Source organism: Cervus canadensis, chromosome 14 (assembly GCF_019320065.1).
Source record: "Cervus canadensis isolate Bull #8, Minnesota chromosome 14, ASM1932006v1, whole genome shotgun sequence".
Taxonomy (NCBI): Eukaryota; Metazoa; Chordata; class Mammalia; order Artiodactyla; family Cervidae; genus Cervus; species Cervus canadensis.
In genome coordinates, this window is record NC_057399.1 from 35,538,341 (window position 1) to 35,560,344 (window position 22,004).

At 39.6% G+C, this 22,004-nt stretch overlaps 1 protein-coding gene across 13 annotated transcripts in view; it reads right to left on the bottom strand.

The window, feature by feature from the left end:
- Positions 1-22,004, bottom strand: part of PTPRD (protein tyrosine phosphatase receptor type D) — a 427,632-nt gene that overhangs the window by 156,734 nt on the left and 248,894 nt on the right. For 9 of the 13 annotated variants that reach the window (XM_043487052.1, XM_043487049.1, XM_043487053.1 and 6 more), the window contains 4 exons: positions 16,946-17,533; positions 16,416-16,513; positions 15,118-15,377; positions 720-810 (listed from right to left, as the gene is read on the bottom strand). In XM_043487052.1, coding sequence (XP_043342987.1) covers positions 720-810; positions 15,118-15,377; positions 16,416-16,513; positions 16,946-17,533 — 1,037 coding nt within the window. Of the gene's footprint in view, positions 1-719; positions 811-15,117; positions 15,378-16,415; positions 16,517-16,945; positions 17,534-22,004 lie in introns of all 13 variants that reach the window. The other 4 variants (XM_043487040.1, XM_043487044.1, XM_043487042.1 and 1 more) reach the window with 1 other exon arrangement.

The window sequence follows — 22,004 nt, forward strand, 5'->3', positions numbered from 1 at the left end:
ATGAAAAATTAACTCTTGTTCTATGCTGTATGTATTAACTTTCAAAAACAAGTTCTTTTTGCAAAAACAATACCAATGTACTTACTGTTATTATTATGATTTTAGAAATTAAAATCATACTACTTTATGTTTCCTTTGTCTTTTGTACCATATTTCTTGCTCAGCTCAAAATTCTGTGATTTGTTTTGTTTGTTCCTAAAGTTATATGCATTTTTGATTCTGAAATCCTATAAAATATAGAAGGAAGTTAAAATGTGCTAATCAGCACAATTCTGTCAGTAATTGGTCAAAAATACATAGTAGGTCAAGTGTTGAACTCTGGTGCAAACTGTAACTTAGCATTTTTAACAACCTCAACTACTACTGCACTAATGAAGTGGACCTTGGAATTCCTAACGGTGGTGATTAAGTCTTTGCTGACAATTCACTTCTCCTTCCACACCTCTGCATTACGTTTTACAAGGAGCAAGGGGCAAAATATTAAAGCCAACAAAGATTAGATAGCAGCTTAATGTCTTTTAATTAAAGAAAAAGCTCTTTGCTGGGATCCCAAGAGGTTAACACGCCCATAGCACTGAACCATTCAAGTAGGCAGTCGACCAGCCAGCCATGTAGGAGCTGATCCACCCAGATCAGATGCTGAAAGGTCTCCATAGAGAGGAGAGATTTATTTTAAAAATTAAGTAACTAATGAAAGATACCACCCAAAACACAGTTACCTCATCTAATTCCATTTCATCTGGACTCTCCCATGGCTTGATAAATTTCCCACGAGATTTCTTCAAAGGCACAATTATTATGTAGTAACCTCTGCACAAGAACACAGATAAAAATAAGGTTAGTTCAGAGGGAAGAGAAGACGGATATATCCTTAAATCTTCCACAGACCAATGATTGAGCCTGAAAGCAAATTATGAATATGGAGCGACTTGTCCATCAATGACAAATAACCACCTGTTTGTTCAATTTTAAAAACAACAGGGTAGACATTTATGTGTAACTTCAATGATCTTGTAGGTAGTATTACCATGGTTGACTGCCCTTTATTAGGTATCATAAACAGAATAGAAATAGTTTGTTAGCACCCTGTTGCTGGACGCATGCAAGGCAGGTATATTGAAATCTACCACCACAGGCTGCTGAGCCAAGAATTTTCTATGACATTAATTTATAAGAGGGTTTTTTAAAAAGAAGATGTGTAATAAAAATTACTCTGTGCTATGCTTAGTCGCTCAGTCATGTCCGACTCTGCGATCCCATGGACTGTAGTCTGCCAGGCTCCTCTGTCCATGGAGATTCTCCTGGCAAGAATACTGGAGTGGGCTGCCACGCCTTCCTCAAAAATTACTCTAGGATCATTCAAATGCCTGTACAATGATGATGATTTTGTCTATACACCATATAAGTACTTTTTATTTGGAAAAAATAAAAGCATAAAAATTTCTTGTCACCTCACAATTATTAAATATATAAAGGCATAAAGTTTCTATTCACTTTCTACCCATCAAATTGCACATCTTAAGGTAGAACTGCAGAAATTTTGAGATAGTCACTATCTGAGGCTTTCAAAATAGATTTCAATATAATACACTTATAGGAAGAGACAAAAAGATTAATAAGCAAGTCTCACATTGAGAATGGTCAACTTCACTTTATGTATAACAGTACCTGTCCTCAATCAGATACAGGTTATTTGTAAAATTATTTTGTAACTTCTATATAGTATATACCCTGCTCTTGTATTCACAGGGACTCTGTTCATACTGATTTTTGGTAGTTACTATACAAAGACTTTGAACATAGATGTATAATAACAGCACATTAATCACTTCCTATTGTTCATGTATTATAGGAAATGCATAATTTCACTTTGCCTTGTTTAAAAAAAAAAAACAAAAACTTTAAGAACAGGTAACAGACCAAATAAATAAAATCCACGGAGATTGAATAATTGCTCAAGATAAAACAGTAAGGAGATACAAGTGAAAGTGAAAGTCACTCAGTCATGTCTGACTCTGCAACTCCATGGACTGTATAGTCCATGGAATTCTCCAGGCCAGAATACTGGAGTGGGTAGCCATTCCCTCCTCCATGGGATTGTCCCAACCCAGGGATCGAACCCAGTCTCCCACACTGCAGGCAGATTCTCTACCAGCTGAGCCACAAGGGAAGCCCACGGGGAAATAAAGTGTGTGTGTATGTCTGTGCGCGCGCGCGCACACACGCGCTGTGATTAGTCACTCGTGTCTGAGTCTTTCCAACCCCATGGGCTGTAGCCTGTCAGGCTCCTCTGTCTATGTGATTTCCCAGGCAAGAATGCTGTAGTGGGTTGTTATTTCCTTCTCCAGGGGATCTTCTCAACCCAAGGACTGAACCCGCATCTGCTGCGTTTTAGGCGGACTCTTTACCACTAAGCCACTGGGGAAGTCCACATGTAAGTATGTATGTGTGTGTGTGCGTGTATGTGTGCATGTATGTGTGTGCATGTATGTGTATGTATGTATGCATGTGTATATGTGTATGTATGTATGTGTGTGTGTATGTGTGTGTGTGTATAAACTATGGCAAGAGTCTGCTTTTGTTTCATTTACTTTGTGTCATAAAGCACTTCTTAGACTCTATAAATTTTGTGGAAACTTATTGTGGAAATGAACACACACCATTAGAAAAGAAGGCTGGCACTCAGGAAAGGCATGAGAGAAGGATGGGCTCCATCAAGCTTGTGTCACATTCTATTACAGAGATTAATCACACACACAGGAGCCTTCATTGTTCTTAAAGCAAAATCTGTAATAAACTCAGCAAATCCTGTGTGATTAAGAACTCCATTTCCATAAACAGAGTCTAGACCAACTCTGTCCAGTATGGTAGCCACTAGCCTCCAGTGGCTATCAAGCACTTGAAATGTGGCTAGTCTGAACTGACAGGTGCTCTATGAAAGACAACAGATTTCAAAAACAGTATGAAAAATAAATGTAAAATATCATAGCAATATTTCTTTAATGATGGTCACATGTTAAATGATAATATTCTGGATATATTGGGCTTCATAAAATATGTAATTAAAATTAGTTACATCTGTTTCTTTGTACTTTTCACCATACCTGCTAGAAAGTGTAATATTTCACATGTGGCTCTCATTACATTTGCTGGGCTGTGCAGATCTAGAGTGTCTTTAGTAAAGAATATGGCATCTAGAGACACATCTTGCCCAGAATGTAGGTTCTGCCACTAATGAGCCGTGTGATCCTGGGCTGATCATCTAACATCCCTGAATCTCAGCTGCACATTCTGAAAATGTGAGTAAATAATATCAGACTTATTGAGGGAAAATAAATGAACACAAAGTGCTCAGAACAGTGTGTATCATATAGCACTTAACAGAAGCCAGCTGCTACTGACCATCATGGTGGGAGAGATGGATGAGAACGCAGACACAGGAGGACACAGTGAAATTCCCTGAGATGCAGATTAAAGGACTTATCAAACTTTTTTTTTTTCTCCCTGACCTAGAAATTCAAGTCAAACCAGACAGCACTAGCTGCATTCTCTCCACAGTGCTCTGAACAACTCATCAGCAGGCTCATGGAATCACATCACTTAGCCATCCATTATCTTTCCTACAAACAATCTTGATGATCAAGGAGGGTAAGAAGAAGGAAGAGCAGAGTATATGAGCAAGGCCAATCTTTTATTTTATGATCCAGAGTAAGCTTCCTCCTCTTCCTGTCCTCCCACCACCTGAAGGATTTGCCAAACAAGTCCATCATGTTAAATCAGCATGGAGAGAATGACAGGGGCTGCAACCTAGCGTACAAAAGGACACTGCAGGTGGACCTGATAAACACACTTGTCAGGGAAACTCTTGCTTTTCACTACCAATTGCACAAAGTCAGAACAGATCCTCTTTGCCTAAAGCGATGATACTGCATGTGATCAGGGAGTTCCCATTGTTTTCCTTCAGAATCTTCTAAATCCAGGTTAAGCTGATGAATTCTATTAATTTTGCTTCTGCTTTCATACTCTGAGTTGCCATTCTTGTACATGAAAAAAGAATTCATTCTTTCTTCTGCTGCACTCCTCGACTACCCATGTCATTTGTGGCTCAGATAAGAATTGAACAGCCTCCCCCATAACAATTAATTAACAGTGTGGCCAGATATCCATAACCTTTTCTCTCCAAGATCTCTAAAGCATTCAACTAGGGCAGGCAAAGTGGAACCTGCTTCAAAGTAGCTCTCACCTCCTGAAGAAATGGGGAGGTGGGAATTTGGAACTCCTGGGTCTAAGTCTATGCACTTCAACTGTATTCTCAGCAATTACAATTTCGTAAACCACCACCCATTTGCCTTTCCTGAAGCTTAACTGTCCCCTCAGGATACTGCTTCCATTGCAGACTTCTCCAGCAGCGGCAGGTCAATTTACCCCGCCCTCTCGGCCGTGACCCTCACGTTTAGGGCTTGGGGTTTCTTTCCCTCCACCCTTTTGCTAAAAAATACAATGTGCATGCATGTGTGTGTGCATGCTCAGTCTTGTCTGACTTTTTGAAACAACACGGACTGTAGTAGCCCGCCAGGCTCCTCTGTCCATGGGATTTTCCAGGCAGAAATACTGGAGTGGGTTGCCATTTCCTACTCCAGGGGATCTTCCTGACCCAGGGACTGAACCTGTATCTCTTACATCTCCTGCATCGGCAGGTGGATTCTTTACCTCTGCACCACCTAGGAAGCCACCCCTCCCCCACACCCCCATAAAACATAGCCCCTTCTCTTGGAAGATTATATAATTCAGCTGTGTTGTGGTCTTCTCTTACAGATCTTTGCCATCTATCAACTTCTTCAGAATCTTCCTTATGTGGAAGTTTCTCCACCTACCCACCCTGGGTTGATGGTCTTTTTTTTTTTTCCTTCCCAAACTCTGCCATCATTTTGGGTGATTTAATCCTTCAGAGGGCTGGCCCATGAACCACCCAAGATTCAAAATTCCCTGAACTTTTTTGTTCCAAAACCCACATCCTCCACTCCACCTTGGCTGAAATCTATCATTGCCTTTCTCTGTACCTGAACACAAGGAGCGGAATACTGTTTGAAAAATAATGAACAGGGTAGAATGATGCTGCAAGTTCATATTCAGCAAACTCAAATAGAAGTTCAATGCTGCCTGTCAATAAGACCACCACTTACCCAGTTTCAATATTCACAGAAAGTTTTTCAAACTTTCTTTCCTGGCCTCAAATCCTAGATGCTCATGCCTCTCTGCTACAAGATGGCTTTATGTCTTATATACAGAGAAAATAAAAAAAAAATTTAGACAAGAATTCCCTCCCCCTCTGTCTCCTACAAGCCCACCTATATCTAGATGCAAACTGTAGTCTTTCTCCTTGGTACAGTTAGAAGGGCTGGCTTCACTTTTCAAGGTCAGTTACTTTTTCTTGAATTGGGTCCCACATATCACTCTTAGGATGCTGACCATACACCATACTCCTTGCTATTGTCGATTAGTCGCTAAGTTGTGCCTGATTCTTTGCAACCCCATGGACTGCAGCATGCCAGGCATCCCTGTCCTTCACTGTCTCCTGGAGTTTGCTCAAACTTATGTCCATTGAGTCAGTGAATGCCATCCAGCTATCTCCTCCTCTGTTGCTCCCTTCTGCTCCTTCCTTCAATCTTTCCCAGGATCGGGGTCTTTTCCAGTGAGTCGGCTCTTCACATCAGGTAGTCAAAGTATTGCAGCTTCAGCTTCAGCATCAGTCCTTCCAGTGATACTCAGGGTTGATTTCCTTTAGGATGGGCTGGTTCTAGTTTCCCATATATCTGAATATCTCCATCCTCACTGGATTCTATCCATTAGCTTTCAACCACTGGAAAGACCAGACAAACCACATCCTGCTCCAGTCATCAGTCTCTCCTACCTCTTGCTGCCCCAGGACTGAGAAGGGCTGTGTGTCCTTGCTGTTCTCCAGGACTTGACCTTCCATCCACTCCCCAGTCAACTGTGCACTAGCTTCTGCCACATCTGCCCCCTCACCACCTTCACCAGGGTCGTCGAGCTTGCATCAAAAGGAGAGTTTCGGACTCTCTTACTTGATCTGAGTATTCATAAGACCCTACAGGAAACATTTTCTGTTCTTCCTCTGTATCCAACTCTCCTAGTTTTCTACTAAGATCTCTCACCATGTTAACCTTATGTCTTTAGCAGGATTTATTATCTGCTACCCAGCTTTTCAATAAGGGTGGAGTTCCTCAAGGATCTGGCCATGGATTTCTCTTTCCTTCCTCATTTCTTGCCATGTGATCTCATTCCGGTTCAGGGAATCAGTTATCCCCTCAATGCAGATGATTTACAGATTCATATCTTCAGCCAAGACTGCTCCTCTGAACTCCACAAGTGTCTCCCATTCCAAGTTTATATTTCCATTTCTATGTCACAAAAGTACCTCAAATTTACTGTGGTTAAAATAAAACAACAACAAAAAATATGGCTCTAAAATAAATCCTCTTTCAATATGGCACCATGATCCATTTTAGTGCATACTGTAAACCTAGGTGTTGTCACTGACAATCCGTGTTAACTCTCTCCCTCTCTCACACCCAAGTTACACCAAACCCTACTACTTCCCATCTATCTATAGTCCATTCACTTCTCCTCCTCACTACCCCCACTGCTTCAGCTTTATTCCTCTGTCTCATGCTTGGATTACTCCTAAATCTCTCTCTCCATTGAGTTTAACCTCCTTTAGTCCAATCTCTGAAATTTTCATTTTATAATAGAAAATTAACTGTAACATTTCCATTTTAAAGACCTTTTCAATGGATCCTGGAATTTATCTCTCTCTGTCCTGTGAGCTATACCCTACTGGACTTTTATGTTTCTTGAATTTACTTTGGTCCATTCCATCTTTTATCATTCTGTACCGTCTGCCTAGAACCTTCTGTCACTCCCAACAAATTCCAAGTTAACTCTTCTCTTTTCTCAAATAGCAACTCATTTGTTACTGCCAGATTGAAACCTTTCCTGACCTCTGATTAGATCAATGATCCCAACTATATGGTCTTTAAGGGACCATTTTTTTGTTGATGATTTTCTTCTATGTTTAAGACATATTTGCATTTTTCAAAATGCATTCCTAAAACAGATATACATATGTTTCCTTTTTGCCATCCATTTTATCACTGAATTCTTCAATGAAAAGTAGAAGTGGGTGAAGCAGGTAATTCTTGGGGATTTATGCCTCTCCTAGATCAGGGCAGTCAAAAACATTTTAGAACTCTTCTCTTGCACTAGAATTTTCCAACTTGAAACCTCTTCAAGCTGCTTCTTTCTCCAAACTAGCAACAACATACATGAACAGAATCTGTAAAATACATAACTCCTTACTGCAAAAGTTCTTTTTGATTCAGCAAAGTTATGACCCTACTTATAATCTCACAGGATATTAAGGAAAGTAAGATAACTGATAGGAAGAGTAAAATGAGGAACTAATATGTCCCTACAAGTTTGTAACAACCAAATCATATGAACTCAAAGAATCTGCTCTAAATTTAAAAAAAAATTGCTTTTGGACATAGATCAGCTTTATATTGGAGAAGGAAATGGCAACCTACTCCAGTACTCTTGCCTGGAGAATTCCATGGACAGAGGAGACTGGTGGGCTACAGTCCATTCGGTCGCAGAGTCAGACACAATTGAGTCACTAACACATCAACAATAATGAAAACACTTAAAATGGATTAAAGATCTAAATGTAAGACCAGAAACTATAAAACTCCTAGAGGAGAACATAGGCAAAACACTCTCCGACATAAATCACAGCAGGATCCTCTATGACTCACCTCCCAGAATATTGGAAATAAAAGCAAAAATAAATAAATGGGACCTAATGAAACTTAAAAGCTTTTGCACAACAAAGGAAACTATAAGCAAGGTAAAAAGACAGCCCTCAGATTGGGAGAAAATAATAGCAAATGAAGAAACAGACAAAAGATTAATCTCAAAAATATACAAGCAACTCCTGCAGCTCAATTCCAGAAAAATAAATGACCCAATCAAAAAATGGGCTAAAGAACTAAACAGACATTTCTCCAAAGAAGACATACAGATGGCTAACAAACACATGAAAAGATGCTCAACATCACTCATTATCAGGGAAATGCAAATCAAAACCACAATGAGGTACCATTACACGCCAGTCAGGATGGCTGCTATCCAAAAGTCTACAAGCAATAAATGCTGGAGAGGGTGTGGAGAAAAGGGAACCCTCTTACACTGTTTGGTGGGAATGCAAACTAGTACAGCCTCTATGGAGAACAGTGTGGAGATTCCTTAAAAAACTGGAATTAGAACTGCCATATGACCCAGCAATCCCACTCCTGGGCATACACACTGAGGAAACCAGATCTGAAAGAGACACGTGCACCCCAATGTTCATTGCAGCACTGTTTATAATAGCCAGGACATGGAAGCAACCTAGATGCCCATCAGCAGACGAATGGATAAGGAAGCTATGGTACATATACACCATGGAATATTACTCAGCCATTAAAAAGAATTCATTTGAATCAGTTCTAATGAGATGGATGAAACTGGAGCCCATCATACAGAGTGAAGTAAGCCAGAAAGATAAAGACCAATACAGTATACTAACACATATATATGGAATTTAGAAACATGGTAATGATACCCCTATATGCAAAACAGAAAAAGAGACACAGATGTACAGAACAGACTTTTGGACTCTGTGGGAGAAGGCGAGGGGGGGATGTTTCAAGAGAACAGTATCAAAACATGAATATTACCTAGGGTGAAACAGATCACCAGCACAGGTTAGATGCATGAGACAAGTGCTCAGGGCTGGTGCACTGGGAAGACCCAGAAGGATGGGATGGAGAGGGAGGTGGGAGTGGGGATCGGGATGGGGAATACGTGTAAATCCATGGCTGATTCATGTCAATGTATGACAAAAACCACTACAATACTGTAAAGTAATTAGCCTCCAATTAATAAAAATAAATGAAAAAAAAATAATGAAAACACTTCGCCTGTCTAACTCAAGCTTGGAGTTTAGCCTTCAAATACTCTTTCCAATATAGACCTTAACTATTAAGCGAATAGAAAAATAAATAACTTGAGAATCAATATATCTGAGAAAGCCCTGGACTACTTATAAAGCAAGCTGCGTTTTCCCAGTATATTAGATTTAATTAGGTAAGTTAAATCTAACCTTCAGAATTTTAATTATACTAAGTAAAGTTTTACTAATTTTATTTAATATGTTATCATCAAGGGGCCCAGCTCCATATAATTATATGGGAAGGTGAGCTCTGGTCTTTGTGGAAGTCCCACTTCAAATTGAGGAAAGCTTTTTGTATTAACAGTCCATATTAGCATTCTCGAACTCATTTAACTGGGAGGTCAAAATTTGTATCAGAGTTTAATGATGAATGTCATGCCTTGCAGAATTTTTTTATTTTTATATATATATATATATTTGCTATGGTCATTTGGGTATATATATATTGTTTAACTCAAATTAATTAACTACAAAAAAACAAAGCTGTCTGAATGATCTTTCCAGTTTCTGTGTTTAAATTAAGGTCTCTAATCTTTTAAGCTATGTGTTGTCAGACAAGTTATTAATTACCTTAGGTTCCATTTTCCTCAATTATAAAATGGCAGATGATAGTACTGACCTGTGGGTAGCTTCTTTATCTCTCCTCTAAATTCGCATGATAACCTACCAATTTTAGTGTTCCACATTTAACATATTCTTCTAAAATCTGTGGCCGAGCATGTAACTGATCCGTCTTGATTCTGAGATGTGTTTGGGGCCATACTATTGATGCTTAATTGTCATGGAGTTCTTACATGTTTATGATGGTCCTAGGAAAAAATGTCCTGTCTTGGTCCATACATTTTATGGTCACAGAGGCACAGTTATGGTTCAACATGTAGACTCTGGAGCCAGATTGCCTAGGCTCAAATCTTTCCTCTCTGCTATTGTGTTGCCAGGGCAAATCATTGGGTTGGCTAAAAAATTTGTTTGAGTTTTTCTGTAAGAGCTTACAGAAAAGCCTAAAAACTTCTTAGCCAGCTCAATAGTATACTACCTTATAGCTTCCTCAGCTATAAAATGAAGAGGGCCCTTGGTGTGAAGATTATAGCAGTCACTGTATGCAGTGTCCTTTGAAGAATACCGAGGACATTCTCTGTCCTTATTAACTATTAGCAGTAGCAACTCTGATCTTGCCTGGGCCACTTAGTGTCTCTGAGCCTCACCTTACTCACCTGTAAAAGGGGAGAACACCTACCTCATAGGTGGGAAACTTAAGTTGAATGATGTAATACGTTCAGTAAACTGTAAAGTGCTATACTATTTAAGCCTTTAGCATGTCAATAACAAAAATATGATTAATCAATTAAATACTAAATAGCTTGTAAATTAAAACACTGAGCTGCTACTAGTGGTGCCATGTGTCATGAATCGATTTTGCTTCTAAGAATGTCTACTTTTTATTTTTGAAAAGAAAGACAATCTGAAAGCCAAATCAGTAAGATCAAAGAAATTTGAAATTTTATAAAATGCTCTTATTCTTCATTTTTATTTGTCATAAACATGAAATTGTTGCTATGGAGTTAATTTACATTGAGTACCTTCTGGCAGCTTTTTCTCTGAGTACAATCTGTGTGGTGCTTTTTCTTTCTTTCTTTCTTTTTAACCAACCAGAGTAAAGTCCTGCTCCATACAGTCACAGAGGTCCCCTTTGTTACTACAACTTGCTACTGTAGGATGGTGGCATTGCTCAAGTTTCTGACCAGCATTCTGTCCCCTTAGTGTATTCAAGTAGAAGGCTGAAGTCCCACAAAATTCCTAATACTAGAACCTGCAGTACCCCCATGGCTGTTCCACAAGAAATCTGGCCTTTCCCTAAAGGAGTGCCCAGCTTCTCCACACAAAAAACCAAGTGTGAAATCCCAGAAGCACGGAGCTCTACTTGCATTATGTTCACAAGAGACAGATTTATGTTTAGATGGTGAGGAGTTCGGGTCTGGGGATTAAGATCTCTCAGTTTTCTTGGCCAGAAATAAGGAAAGCACAGTTTCTGTTGGTAAAACAAAACAGCCTTTCAATAATCGAAATTGTATTTTGATAGAAAAACAAATTGGACTCATTTTTGTAGTTAGCTTTTACATAAATCCAAATTAGCAACCTGCTCCAGGGCTCTGGAGTCAATTCTGTTCTCCTCCCTCATTTTTCCTGTATAATATTTAACAGAAACCTCCATTCTAATTTCTGAATTTACCAATGACTGCAAGTGGCGCAGCCTGGCACACAGCTTTTTGTCATATCTGATGATGCCACATGAACCAACCTGAGGACTGGATGGGTAACTTTATGCCATTGCTCCTTTAGGAAATATAAGGAATAGGAATTATCTAAAGTTTTTTGCTAACATATTTGCTTTCCATTTCCCATGGTTCTTACACGTTTCCTCAGTTTTCTCTTTTCCTCTTGTTTTTTTCCCAGTGTTTAGAATATATTTATGGGAATTTCTAGAGCATATTTTTTTTTCCATAATGATCTGCTTTCTTTTTCTGATTTGTAAGAGTCTCTCATTTTTGTTATCAAAGGTTTTAATCCCTTTTCCTGAGTCCCATTTCAACTGTTACAAAGAGTAAGTACATAAATAAAACAAAAAGAAAAATTGAACTATCTAAAGAAAAATACTAAGAGAGAAACTCTATTTTGTAGTATAAATTTACTCAGAAATTGGAAAATGAAAGAGAAATCTGTTACCATGGACTAAAATGTCATTCCAGTGATGTCTAAGACATACTACCAAGTTAATCTGGCAAATAGGCATTGAGTTTTTTTAAATATATAAAGAAAAATTAGGTATTTAATAGTCAAAACCATACATTATATGATACTATTTTTACCCTGAATCAGTTCAGTTCAGTTCAGTCTCTCAGTCGTGTCCGACTCTTTGTGACCCCATGAATCGCAGCACGCCAGGCCTCCCTGTCCATCACCAACTCCCAGAGTCTACCCAAACCCTGTCCATCAAGTTGGTGATGCCATCCAGCCATCTCATCCTCTGTCGTCCCCTTCTCTTCCTGCCCCGAATCCCTCCCAGCATCAGGGTCTTTTCCAATGAGTCAACTCTTCCCATGAGGTAGCCAAAGTATTGGAGTTTCAGCTTCAGCATCAGTCCTTCCAATGAACACCCAGGACTGATCTCCTTTAGGATGGACTGGTTGGATCTCCTTGCAGTCCAAGGGACTCTCAAGCGTCTTCTCCAACACCACAGTTCAAAAGCATTAATTCTTCGGCACTCAGCTTTCTTCACTGTCCAAATCTCACATCCATACATGACCACTGGAAAAACCAGAGCCTTGACTAGATGACCCTCTGTTGGCAAAGTAATGTCTCAGCTTTTTAATATGCTATCTACATTGGTCATAACTTTCCTTCCAAGGAGTAAGCGTCTTTTAATTTCATGGCTGCAATGACCATCTGCAGTGATTTTGGAGCCCCCAAAAATAAAGTCAGCCACTATTTCCACTGTTTCCCCATCTATTTCCCATGAACAGTACATATTTTTAATAGATTGAATTTATAGCCCATTGTTTACAGTTCTTTCATTGTTTGCAACTATTTTACCTTCTCTAAATCTTTCTCATTGTTCAAGACTCATTAGATATCAGCTCCTTCTGGATCTCTCTCTTGACATCCATGTTGGGCTAGAATTCTGTATTTCTGTTTCCACAGTACCTGGCAGTATTGCTCCACTATATTCTAATCATCTATTCCCTGTATCTGTTCTCCCACTATAAGGTTAGGGTTTTATCTCTATCATCTTCCTACTCTCAGACCTAGTGCTGGCAATACGGTATGTCTAGAATAATGTTTGTTGGATGTCAGCTGAAAAGTCTCATGGATGGGTAAGATGTGGATATGTAACAAGTGCTAGTCTTCCTGTTGTTTGTGAAATACTACATGTACTGTCCTCTGCTTGAAACTGTCTTCCCCGCTCTAACCTCCCAGACCACCTTCTTGTCATTTTTTAAGCCTCAGCTTAGATGTTGCTTTCTTTGGGACTTCTTCCCTGAACTACTAAGCTGGGTTTGGGAGCTCCTCCTGTGGCCTCCCTCATCTAATTTTTGGTATCATAGGGCTCCACTCCACTCGACTCTCTACTTGTCCAAATGCCCCAATTAACTGCCCTGTGTAAGAGCCACGAGAAAGCATCCTCTCCACTGAATCAGTGCAACGTGGTCTGTCTGTCACTAGGGTAAGAGATCAAGTAATATTCACAGACTACTTAAACACATAAATAATCTCATTTTCATATGAAATTTTGCCAGAATAAAAATCACACTAATAGTCCGTTCTTGTTTCTATTTTTATGAATGACAGAAAAAGAATTAATGGACAAAATGGAGACTGATCAAAATGGAGCCTGACTTCACTTTTACCTCATGTCAAATGTCCACAGACTTAAACTCATTAATTTTCTCCTGATCTCTCATCCTTCAGGATGAATGGCAGCACCATTTATTTCATTATCCAAGCTCAAACCTCGGAGCCATCTATGACATTTTCCTCTCCCTTGATTGCTCCATGAAGACCTTTGGCATTTCCCACTCCCTCTGTCTGCCTCTACATCCCCTTTCTAGCATCACCATCTCATTTCAGAATCTTATTTGTTTAGAATTAACTAACTGCACGACAGAGGGGGCGGCACTTGATGAGATGGTTAGATGGCATCACTGACCCAATGGACATGAGTCTGAGCAAGCTCTGAGAGATGGTGAAGGACAGGGAAGCCTGGTGCGCGGCCGTCCACAGAGTCACAAAGACTCGGACACGACTTAGCGACCAAACAGCAGCAACAATAGCAAATAACTGCACAGTGACTGCCCAGAACTTTTCTCTGTGGTGTCCAATCCTCTGACATGCCTTCAGGAGCCACCTTCCCTAAGAACCGTCCTAAATTATGTCACCAGATTGCTACTAAATATAAAGGCTCCAACCATCCATAAACTATGTATAAATGCCTCTGCTTGACCTTCAAACCTTTAACAGCAAGTTCCATCCAAACTTGATCATGTGGAATAGAAGAAATGACAAAGGGTTTAGTCTTATCCCAAGCTGGGAGCATAGTTTCTAACATGCAGCAGACACACAATAAATATTTCCTAAAATGGTAATAAAGGAAACTTGGGTTTTATTATACACAGACGATCTACTGTCACTCTGCTGTATAAAATCCTTTAATGGATTTTCACTGTCTACAGCAGTAGTCTCTAACCTTCTTGGCACCAGAGAATGGTTTTATGGAAGACACTTTTTCCATGAACCAGGGGTTGGGGGATACTTTCAGGATGATTCAAGCACATTACATGTATTGTGTACTTCATTTCTATTATTATTATATCAGCTCCATCTCATTTCATCAAGCCTTAGATTCTGGAGACTGGGGACCTCTGGTCTAGAGGATACCGTCCCCACTTCTGAGCATGACTTGGCTCTTGCACACCGACCTCTCTCACCCCTCTTGCCCTGGCTCTCTCAGCTCCTGCTTACAGAATCGCTTGCTTCCTGCACTCATGAGCCTTTGTGTACAATTTCCACCCTCTGACTTTTTGTACACCTCTTATTTGCCCATTAAGATTAAATTCAGAAACTTTCTTGACCCAGACTCTATCACTAGCATGCATTACATCTTTCTGTTTCTCTGTATCCTCTTTTGTTTTCCAGGGTTTACCACAACACTCATACTTAATACACTTTGGTGAAAACACATTTTCTTCTACTGGCTACCATCAACTAGCTATATAAAACCAACAAACTACTTAACTGACTGGATTTAATTTCCACTTCATAAAACACTTTCATTAATGCAACACTAATGAGAATCTGTGTCAAAATGAACTCTAGAAAATGCAACAGAACATGAATAACAAAACTGTGAGCCTATGTGAAAGCCTCTTTCATTCTATATACAGCAATATATCCTACACATTCTTTTATAACCACATAATACTAAGATTTAACCTTTTTTTTCTTGCTTACAGGCATTTCTATGGTTCAGCCCTAACCTTTAGTCAACTTACTTTATGTTCTCATTTGCAGGTACTTCGGGCAGTTGCACGGTAATCATGCCATCCAAGTTGGTCTTCCCAATGAAGGCAGGCTTGGTACGGAGAACATCGGGTGCAGTCTTAGCAGTTACCCTATGCTGCAGCCCCCCAGCACTGTTGCCACGATTTGTCAGCACAAATGAGTATGACTTCTCAGGCTTCAGGTTGACAATTAACTTCTGGGTAGCTCGGCCATCCACTTCTTCTACCATTTTCCCATCATCATAAAGAATCTAGAAAGAGACAACCAATCAGAAAGATTTGGTTATCGGTTAGGTAAGGAATATTTTCTAAAGTAATGTGTACCTGCTTACAGAAAATACATATGGGTCATTTCTAATTCGGGGCATTTCATAAGCCTATAAGTGCTCCAAAAATTCTAGAGGTGGCATTGATTTTCCTTTTTTTCCCTTATTGCATATTAGTATAAGGTTTATAAGTCTATCAAAAATATGCAAATGTGCAATAACCTCTCAATATTTGGTCTGTCAGTTGTCTGTGATCTCAAGGGAATATATGCAGAAATGCTCTTAAGTTTTCAATGCATCATGCACACCACTTTTTTCCAAACACTTCCATTCCTGTTCCCAAACATTTTTTTTTTACTTTTATAGATGCTTCTCTATTCTCTATTTCACAGACTTGTACTTCTTGCTAACACTTTTCAGTATCTCTCTATGGCAAACTAAAGTTTAAAATATGCAAAGAATTCAGGCCAATAAACAAATTACTTAAATCCCAGGATGCTGCATTATAAATAGGTAGAAACCATGTAAATTTCATTTTCTGATGAAAAATCAAAAGCACTGAAAGTTGAAAGTTAAGTCACTCAGTCATGTCCAACTCTTTGCGACCCTGTGGACTGTAGCCCACCAGGCTCCTCTATCCATGGGATTCTCCAGGCAAGAATACTGGAGTGAGTTGCCAAATCCCAGGATGCTGCATTATAAATAGGTAGAAACCATGTAAATTTCATTTTCTGATGAAAAAATCAAAAGCACTAGTTTAGATGTAAAAAGTTCAACTTGGAAGTGCTCGGTTACCCACAAGGAATGCAGGCCCTGGGTTTGAGCTTCTGCCTCCTCCCAAGAGGGCAAAGGTCACACTGGCCAAGAACCAGGCTTTGTCTGTGATATGAAAGCCACAAATGAGAACAGTTAAGTACGTGTGGCTGAATCAAAGCAGTCTGTGTGGTTTTTAAGTGATTTCCCTGGGTGACCTGCCCCCTCCACGTTTACCCGTGATACCTTACACATTAGGAAACAACTTACTTTGAAAGGCATGGCAGAATTATAATTCTCTGGAATCTCCCAAGACAGCAGCACCGAAGTCTTCATTACTGCTTTGACATGAAAATTTTTTGCAAACACTGCTGGAAAAGGAAAAACAGTGTATTTAAACTACTCCTAAAAACATTCAACCAGTCCTTCTGCACGGACAAGAAGGCTTAAGCTAGATACCATCTACTTTGATCAGAGAAGTGTGATTTGCCTACCTGTTAAAAGCATTCATTTTACTACCTCATTGTCACCAAGATCTCTCCTTTCTCTCCCATTCAGTCAACTCTATTGTGTTTTCCTTACCTGGGAACATTGGGGAACTGTCAGCCAGACTTGCTTGGCATTCTCTAACTGAAATCTAAGGCATCCAAAACACGTTAAGTTTTACATACCTTACCTTTTTGCTTTTGCTGAACCTATGAATATGAATGAGCCGATCAGTTATCTATAGCTTCAAAATACTGATTTCCAAAGACCGACATTCCTTTAAAGGAGAAAGGCCGTAAGCAGACAAATCCTACCTTGATTCACAGGCAGTGTCCTGAACTGGACACTGGGACTATACGGCCCGGGCCCTTTGCTCGTGTGAGCACGTACTTTTACATCATATGTGGTATCTGGTTTTAAGCCACTGAGTGTCAGAGTGGTGTCAGCTGGAACAATGAGCTGCTCCACTGGAAGAAGGGGGATGTTGATGTCCCTATACAGAAGGGTGTACTTGGTGATGACGCCGTTTCTCTCGGCCAGGACCGGCGGCTGCCAAGATAGCTGGGTGGACGTTGACGTGGTGCCTTCCGACTGGAGGTTTTGAGGGAATCCAGTTGGAACTTCTTCTGGAACAGAAATCTCCTTCACCATCTCCTCCCCAAAGCCCACTTTGTTTCTGGCCGAGAGCCTGAAGATGTACGATGCTCCTTTGTGGATATCTGTCGCCGTGAAGTGATCTTCCTTTTCAGAGAACTCAAGAGTAGTAAGCGGTTCCACATCCTTTCGGCCAAATTTTAGACGGTAGCCCTGGAGGGGTCCAAATGTGTCCACCGGGGGGTGCCACTGAATGAGGGCTGTATTCATCTGAGTGTGGTTAATCACGAGCCGGGGTCTCCCTGGAACTGGAGACACAGGATGGAGTGGTAAGACCAACCTACAGGGATGTTCATATTTCAACTGCTGTTGAATGGGAATCCCCTTGGAGTGGCATTCCCATTCTTACTCATAAAAATTACTTATTTCAAGCAATTCCACAGGCATTTCCATTTCTTCACTTATAAAAAGTCCAAGGCTTGGTCTATATACCTTTGTGGAAACATGCTCCTTCTCATACTCTTGAAGGCAGGGTGAATATTAGAATGTGATAATGGAGAGAAAATAGGCATTATTACTGAAATGATAACTTCAGGAGATTTTTTTAAATATCGTCACATTTCAACTCTTCATACATAGAGGTTCATGCCACACAGAAATGGAGCCAAGTAAGGATTAGCCAGTAGCATACAGCTAATAAGAATAACAATCAAAATATATTTAATCATTGAGCATATGCAGTGTATCAGGTACTGTACTGAGAGCGCTACCTGGAGTGTCTCACTTGAGTACACTCTTCACTCCTGACTATGTGACTAGTTGTCATCTTCGCTTTGCCTCATAAGAAAATGAAACAGAAAACTGTGCATAGTCAGATGTGTAATAAGTGAGAAATTTATGAGACAAACACAGGTGTATCTGAATCCATAGCCGAACAGTTAACTATTATATTGGTTATAAGTTAGGAAGAAAAAAGGTAATACAAAATGTTGCTTAGACTTTCTGTGAATCTAATCTGCAATTTTTATTTATACTATCCACACCAGCCATCCTCATCAAGTTTTGCATCTACTAGAATGGGAATTATATTAAGACCCACCCCATGTTGTGAGTATTAAATGAGAAAATGCATGTAAAAGCTTTAGAATAGTATTTTATATTTCATTAATAATAATCATAATTATTAACAATCAGAATATTAAGCTTTTTGCGGGAAGGGGCTCATTTCTCATAAGTACACAATTTCCTTTCATGTTAAGTAGGTTAGATATTATATTGCTTACCTAACTTAAGTAAGTTACTTTAAGTTAAATAAGTTAGTTAAGTTAACTAAGTTAAGTAGGTAACTTAAATAAGTTAGATATTGCTCCTTGGAAGAAAAGCTATGACCAACCTAGACAGCATATTAAAAAGCAGAGACATTATTTTGCCGACAAAAGTCCATCTAGTCAAAGCTATGCTTTTTCCAGTAGTCATGTATGGATGTGAGAGTTGGACTATAAAGAAAGCTGAGCACCAATGAATTGATGCTTTTGAACTGTGGTGTAGGAGAAGACTCTTGAGAGTCCCTTGGACTGCAAGGAGATCCAACCAGTCCATCCTAAAGGAAATTAGTCCTGAATATTCATTGGAAGTACTGATGCTGAGGCTGAAACTCCAGTACTTTGGCCACCTGATGCGAAGAACTGGCTCACTGGAAAAGACCCTGATGCTGGGAAAGACTGAAGGCGGGAGGAGAAGGGGATGAAGAGGATGAGATGGTTGGATGGCATCACTGACTTGATGGACGTGAGTCTGAGTAAGCTCCAGGAGCTGGTGATGGACAGCTCCGTAGAGGCTAGACACAAGAAGAGAATACCTGAAATCTCCCCAAATGTGTAAAAAGCAAACATAGTATAAATCAGCGAGGGTAATGATTGTGGGCAGTTATGGTATTTCATCCAGGGAGTAACAGGGAAAAAAAAGGAAAAGGAATGAGGAAAATTCTATAACAACGCATGTGCGATTAAAAAGAATTCTCCAAAACTGCACATATTGGCAATGGAACCCATTCCATTTCTTGCTTTCAGAAGTTCTATGTAGAAAACATTTAGCAACTACTCACTTTGTGGAAAGACTTATATACTGGCACACAGGCTTTGGGTGGGAAAATGAAACACAGGTAATGCAGGGACCTCGTCCTCTGAGCAGTGCATCCTCAAAGGAGAGAAATGAAGACAACCAGTAGGTGGTGCCGCGTGTGTGGAGTTGGGTTCAAGGTTTCTGATGCCTTGGGGTTACTGTCTGGACCACTTTTAAAGGCCATCCAGTGGCAGAGTCAGGGTTTCCCAGGCGGCAGTAGTGGTAAAGAGTCTGCCTACAGATGCTGGAGATGCAAGAGACACAGGTTCGATTCCTGAGTTGGGAAGATCCCCAGAAAGAGGAAAATGGCAACTCCCTCCAGTATTCTGGTCTGAAAAATTCCATGGACAAGAGGGGCATGGCGGTTATAGTCCATGGGTCACAAAAAGTCGTACATGACTGAGCACACAGTGGCAGGGTCAGAGGACCTGCTTGCTCCAATTTAGGAGCTGGAGGATTGGCAAAATGAAGGAGTCTTAAATACTTACTCTAGGGAGGCTGGAGGGCATTTTTAGCAGTGAGCATATTAGAATAAGCAGAGGGTCCTTCTGTAGAGTAAATAAGCTAATTCTTAAGTCACGATGTATAATCCATTCTCCCTTTTGCCTTTTCAGTTCTTATTTGCTTACTATATTCTTCCCTCTTTGTCAGGACTTCAGAAATGGTACACATGTGCTGCTGCCCTCTACTTCTTAGTAACAGCAATCATTGGAGATCCATCAAGGCACTCAGTCCCAACGGCTCTAAACTGAGCTTCAATTTAACTTAGCACCTAAGTAGCAACAATCATAATTGACTGACCTAAGCCTAGAATTACTTTCAAATCCTCCATATCATAGTCACTTTTCTCTCATCCTTAAACACAGCTGCTCAGTACAGTAGTGAAAATAATGTAAAAATACAGAGAAAATTTCAAACCAAAGAATTTGCCTAAAACTGCAAGATTTCAGGCAGTAGATATGATACAGAACACAGGAGTATTAACAAAGAAACTACCAAAATGTCATAATCACTCAAACATAAAATCCAACATTCTATTAAAAAGCAGCCCTCAGGTTACATGAATCCTATATGGATTGCTTAAGTTATGGCCTGTACTCTTTATTTCAAAGATATGATTGTTCGCAGATTCCAGGAACAATGTATTATACATAAACCTATCCAAAAAACCAGGAATTTTATGATTAAAGTAAAATTTAATGGGAATTTGTGAATTTTCAATGGAAGCTATAATTAAATACCTTTATAACTACAGTTATTAGGAGCTTACATCTGTGAGATCCACTGAGTAATTCTTCATAGTCATATAAATACAAGTTTTTTTTAAATAGTATACAGAACAAAGCAAATTAATCTGTTCACTAATGACTAGGGAATACTTTTTTTACTACAGGTTGGCAGCAAAAAGAAAAAAAAAAAAACTAGAGCTTTTCTTTTTGAACGATTATCGATCTCCTTCTGGATTTATAATCCAGAAGATTATAAATGGATTCTTCAGATGGATTCTCCCATCTCCAATCCAAGAACAGAGGAGATCGCAAGAAAATAAACATGCAGACATCTAAATTATAAGCATTTCCTCAATAACAAAGTCTCCATTGATTAAGAAAGATCTGAAATCACAAATGTAAACTGCAAAATAATTCTGTGTGTAAGACCCACAGTTCTAAATAATGTTCGGTACAGTGAGTAAAAAGTGACGAGCTAATCTCAGTGACGTTAAAGTAGGCAGTAGCATTCCTTGTTCTAGGATTCACATCCCTTGGAGATAAATCCTCTACTTTTTCATCCTCATTATAAGACATCCCTCCCTATTTCATGGGCAATAGGAAGTTGATGCTTCATGTAAGACACTTCAGTTTTCCTAAGACACAATTATAAATATGGGTGCAGGAAGTGTATTTTTCCATTTTGGGGTTCAGTTTTAGGGGTTCACTCTTAGTTGGCTACATTCCAGGAGAAGCTGGTTCCATAGCTAGACACTCAGCATGTCCCACTGAACATGGACTGTATCTCCTATGCAGGGTGCTGCGTTAACCTGAAACAAAGGTATTAAAAAAAAATAAGGCCCGGAAGATTTTGCCTTGAAGGAGCTTTGCCATCTGTAATCCTGCTGCTTGAGGCAGTTCCAGGTGGCGGGATATGAGTGAGGCAAATCTTATGACATTTAGACAAATTTGGAAGTGAGCACAGCACCCAGGAGGGCACTCAACATCACAGCTGTTCTTTGCTTTACGCCTTTACATAGAGGTGTGTTCCTAAAAAGTTATGCCAGAAGTGATTCAGGAGGAGTAAATCAAATCATAGTTTAAATGTTCCATGGGAGATTTCTATATAAAGGGATTGAAGGAGAATCCTTCTGTAATTATCTCTTAATTTATTGGTTTTACAACAACAGGTCTTCCTTCATGCTGACTCTTCCTAACGTGGCAGACCAATGTACAAGTCTAAACAGCGCTAAGAAGCTTCGGTCTTCAGAAACGAGCAATCTATATTAGTCCTTCTGCTTTCTTCATTCTCTTTTCTGTTTCCCATCTTTTGTGCAATTTGTTCTCTTTTGATACCCCAGAACAAGGGGTCAGGAGGAGAAAATGACAAAAAATAAAATATTAAGTCATCAACCCAGCTCCAGATGGCAGCTCTTCTAACAAGGTTTGT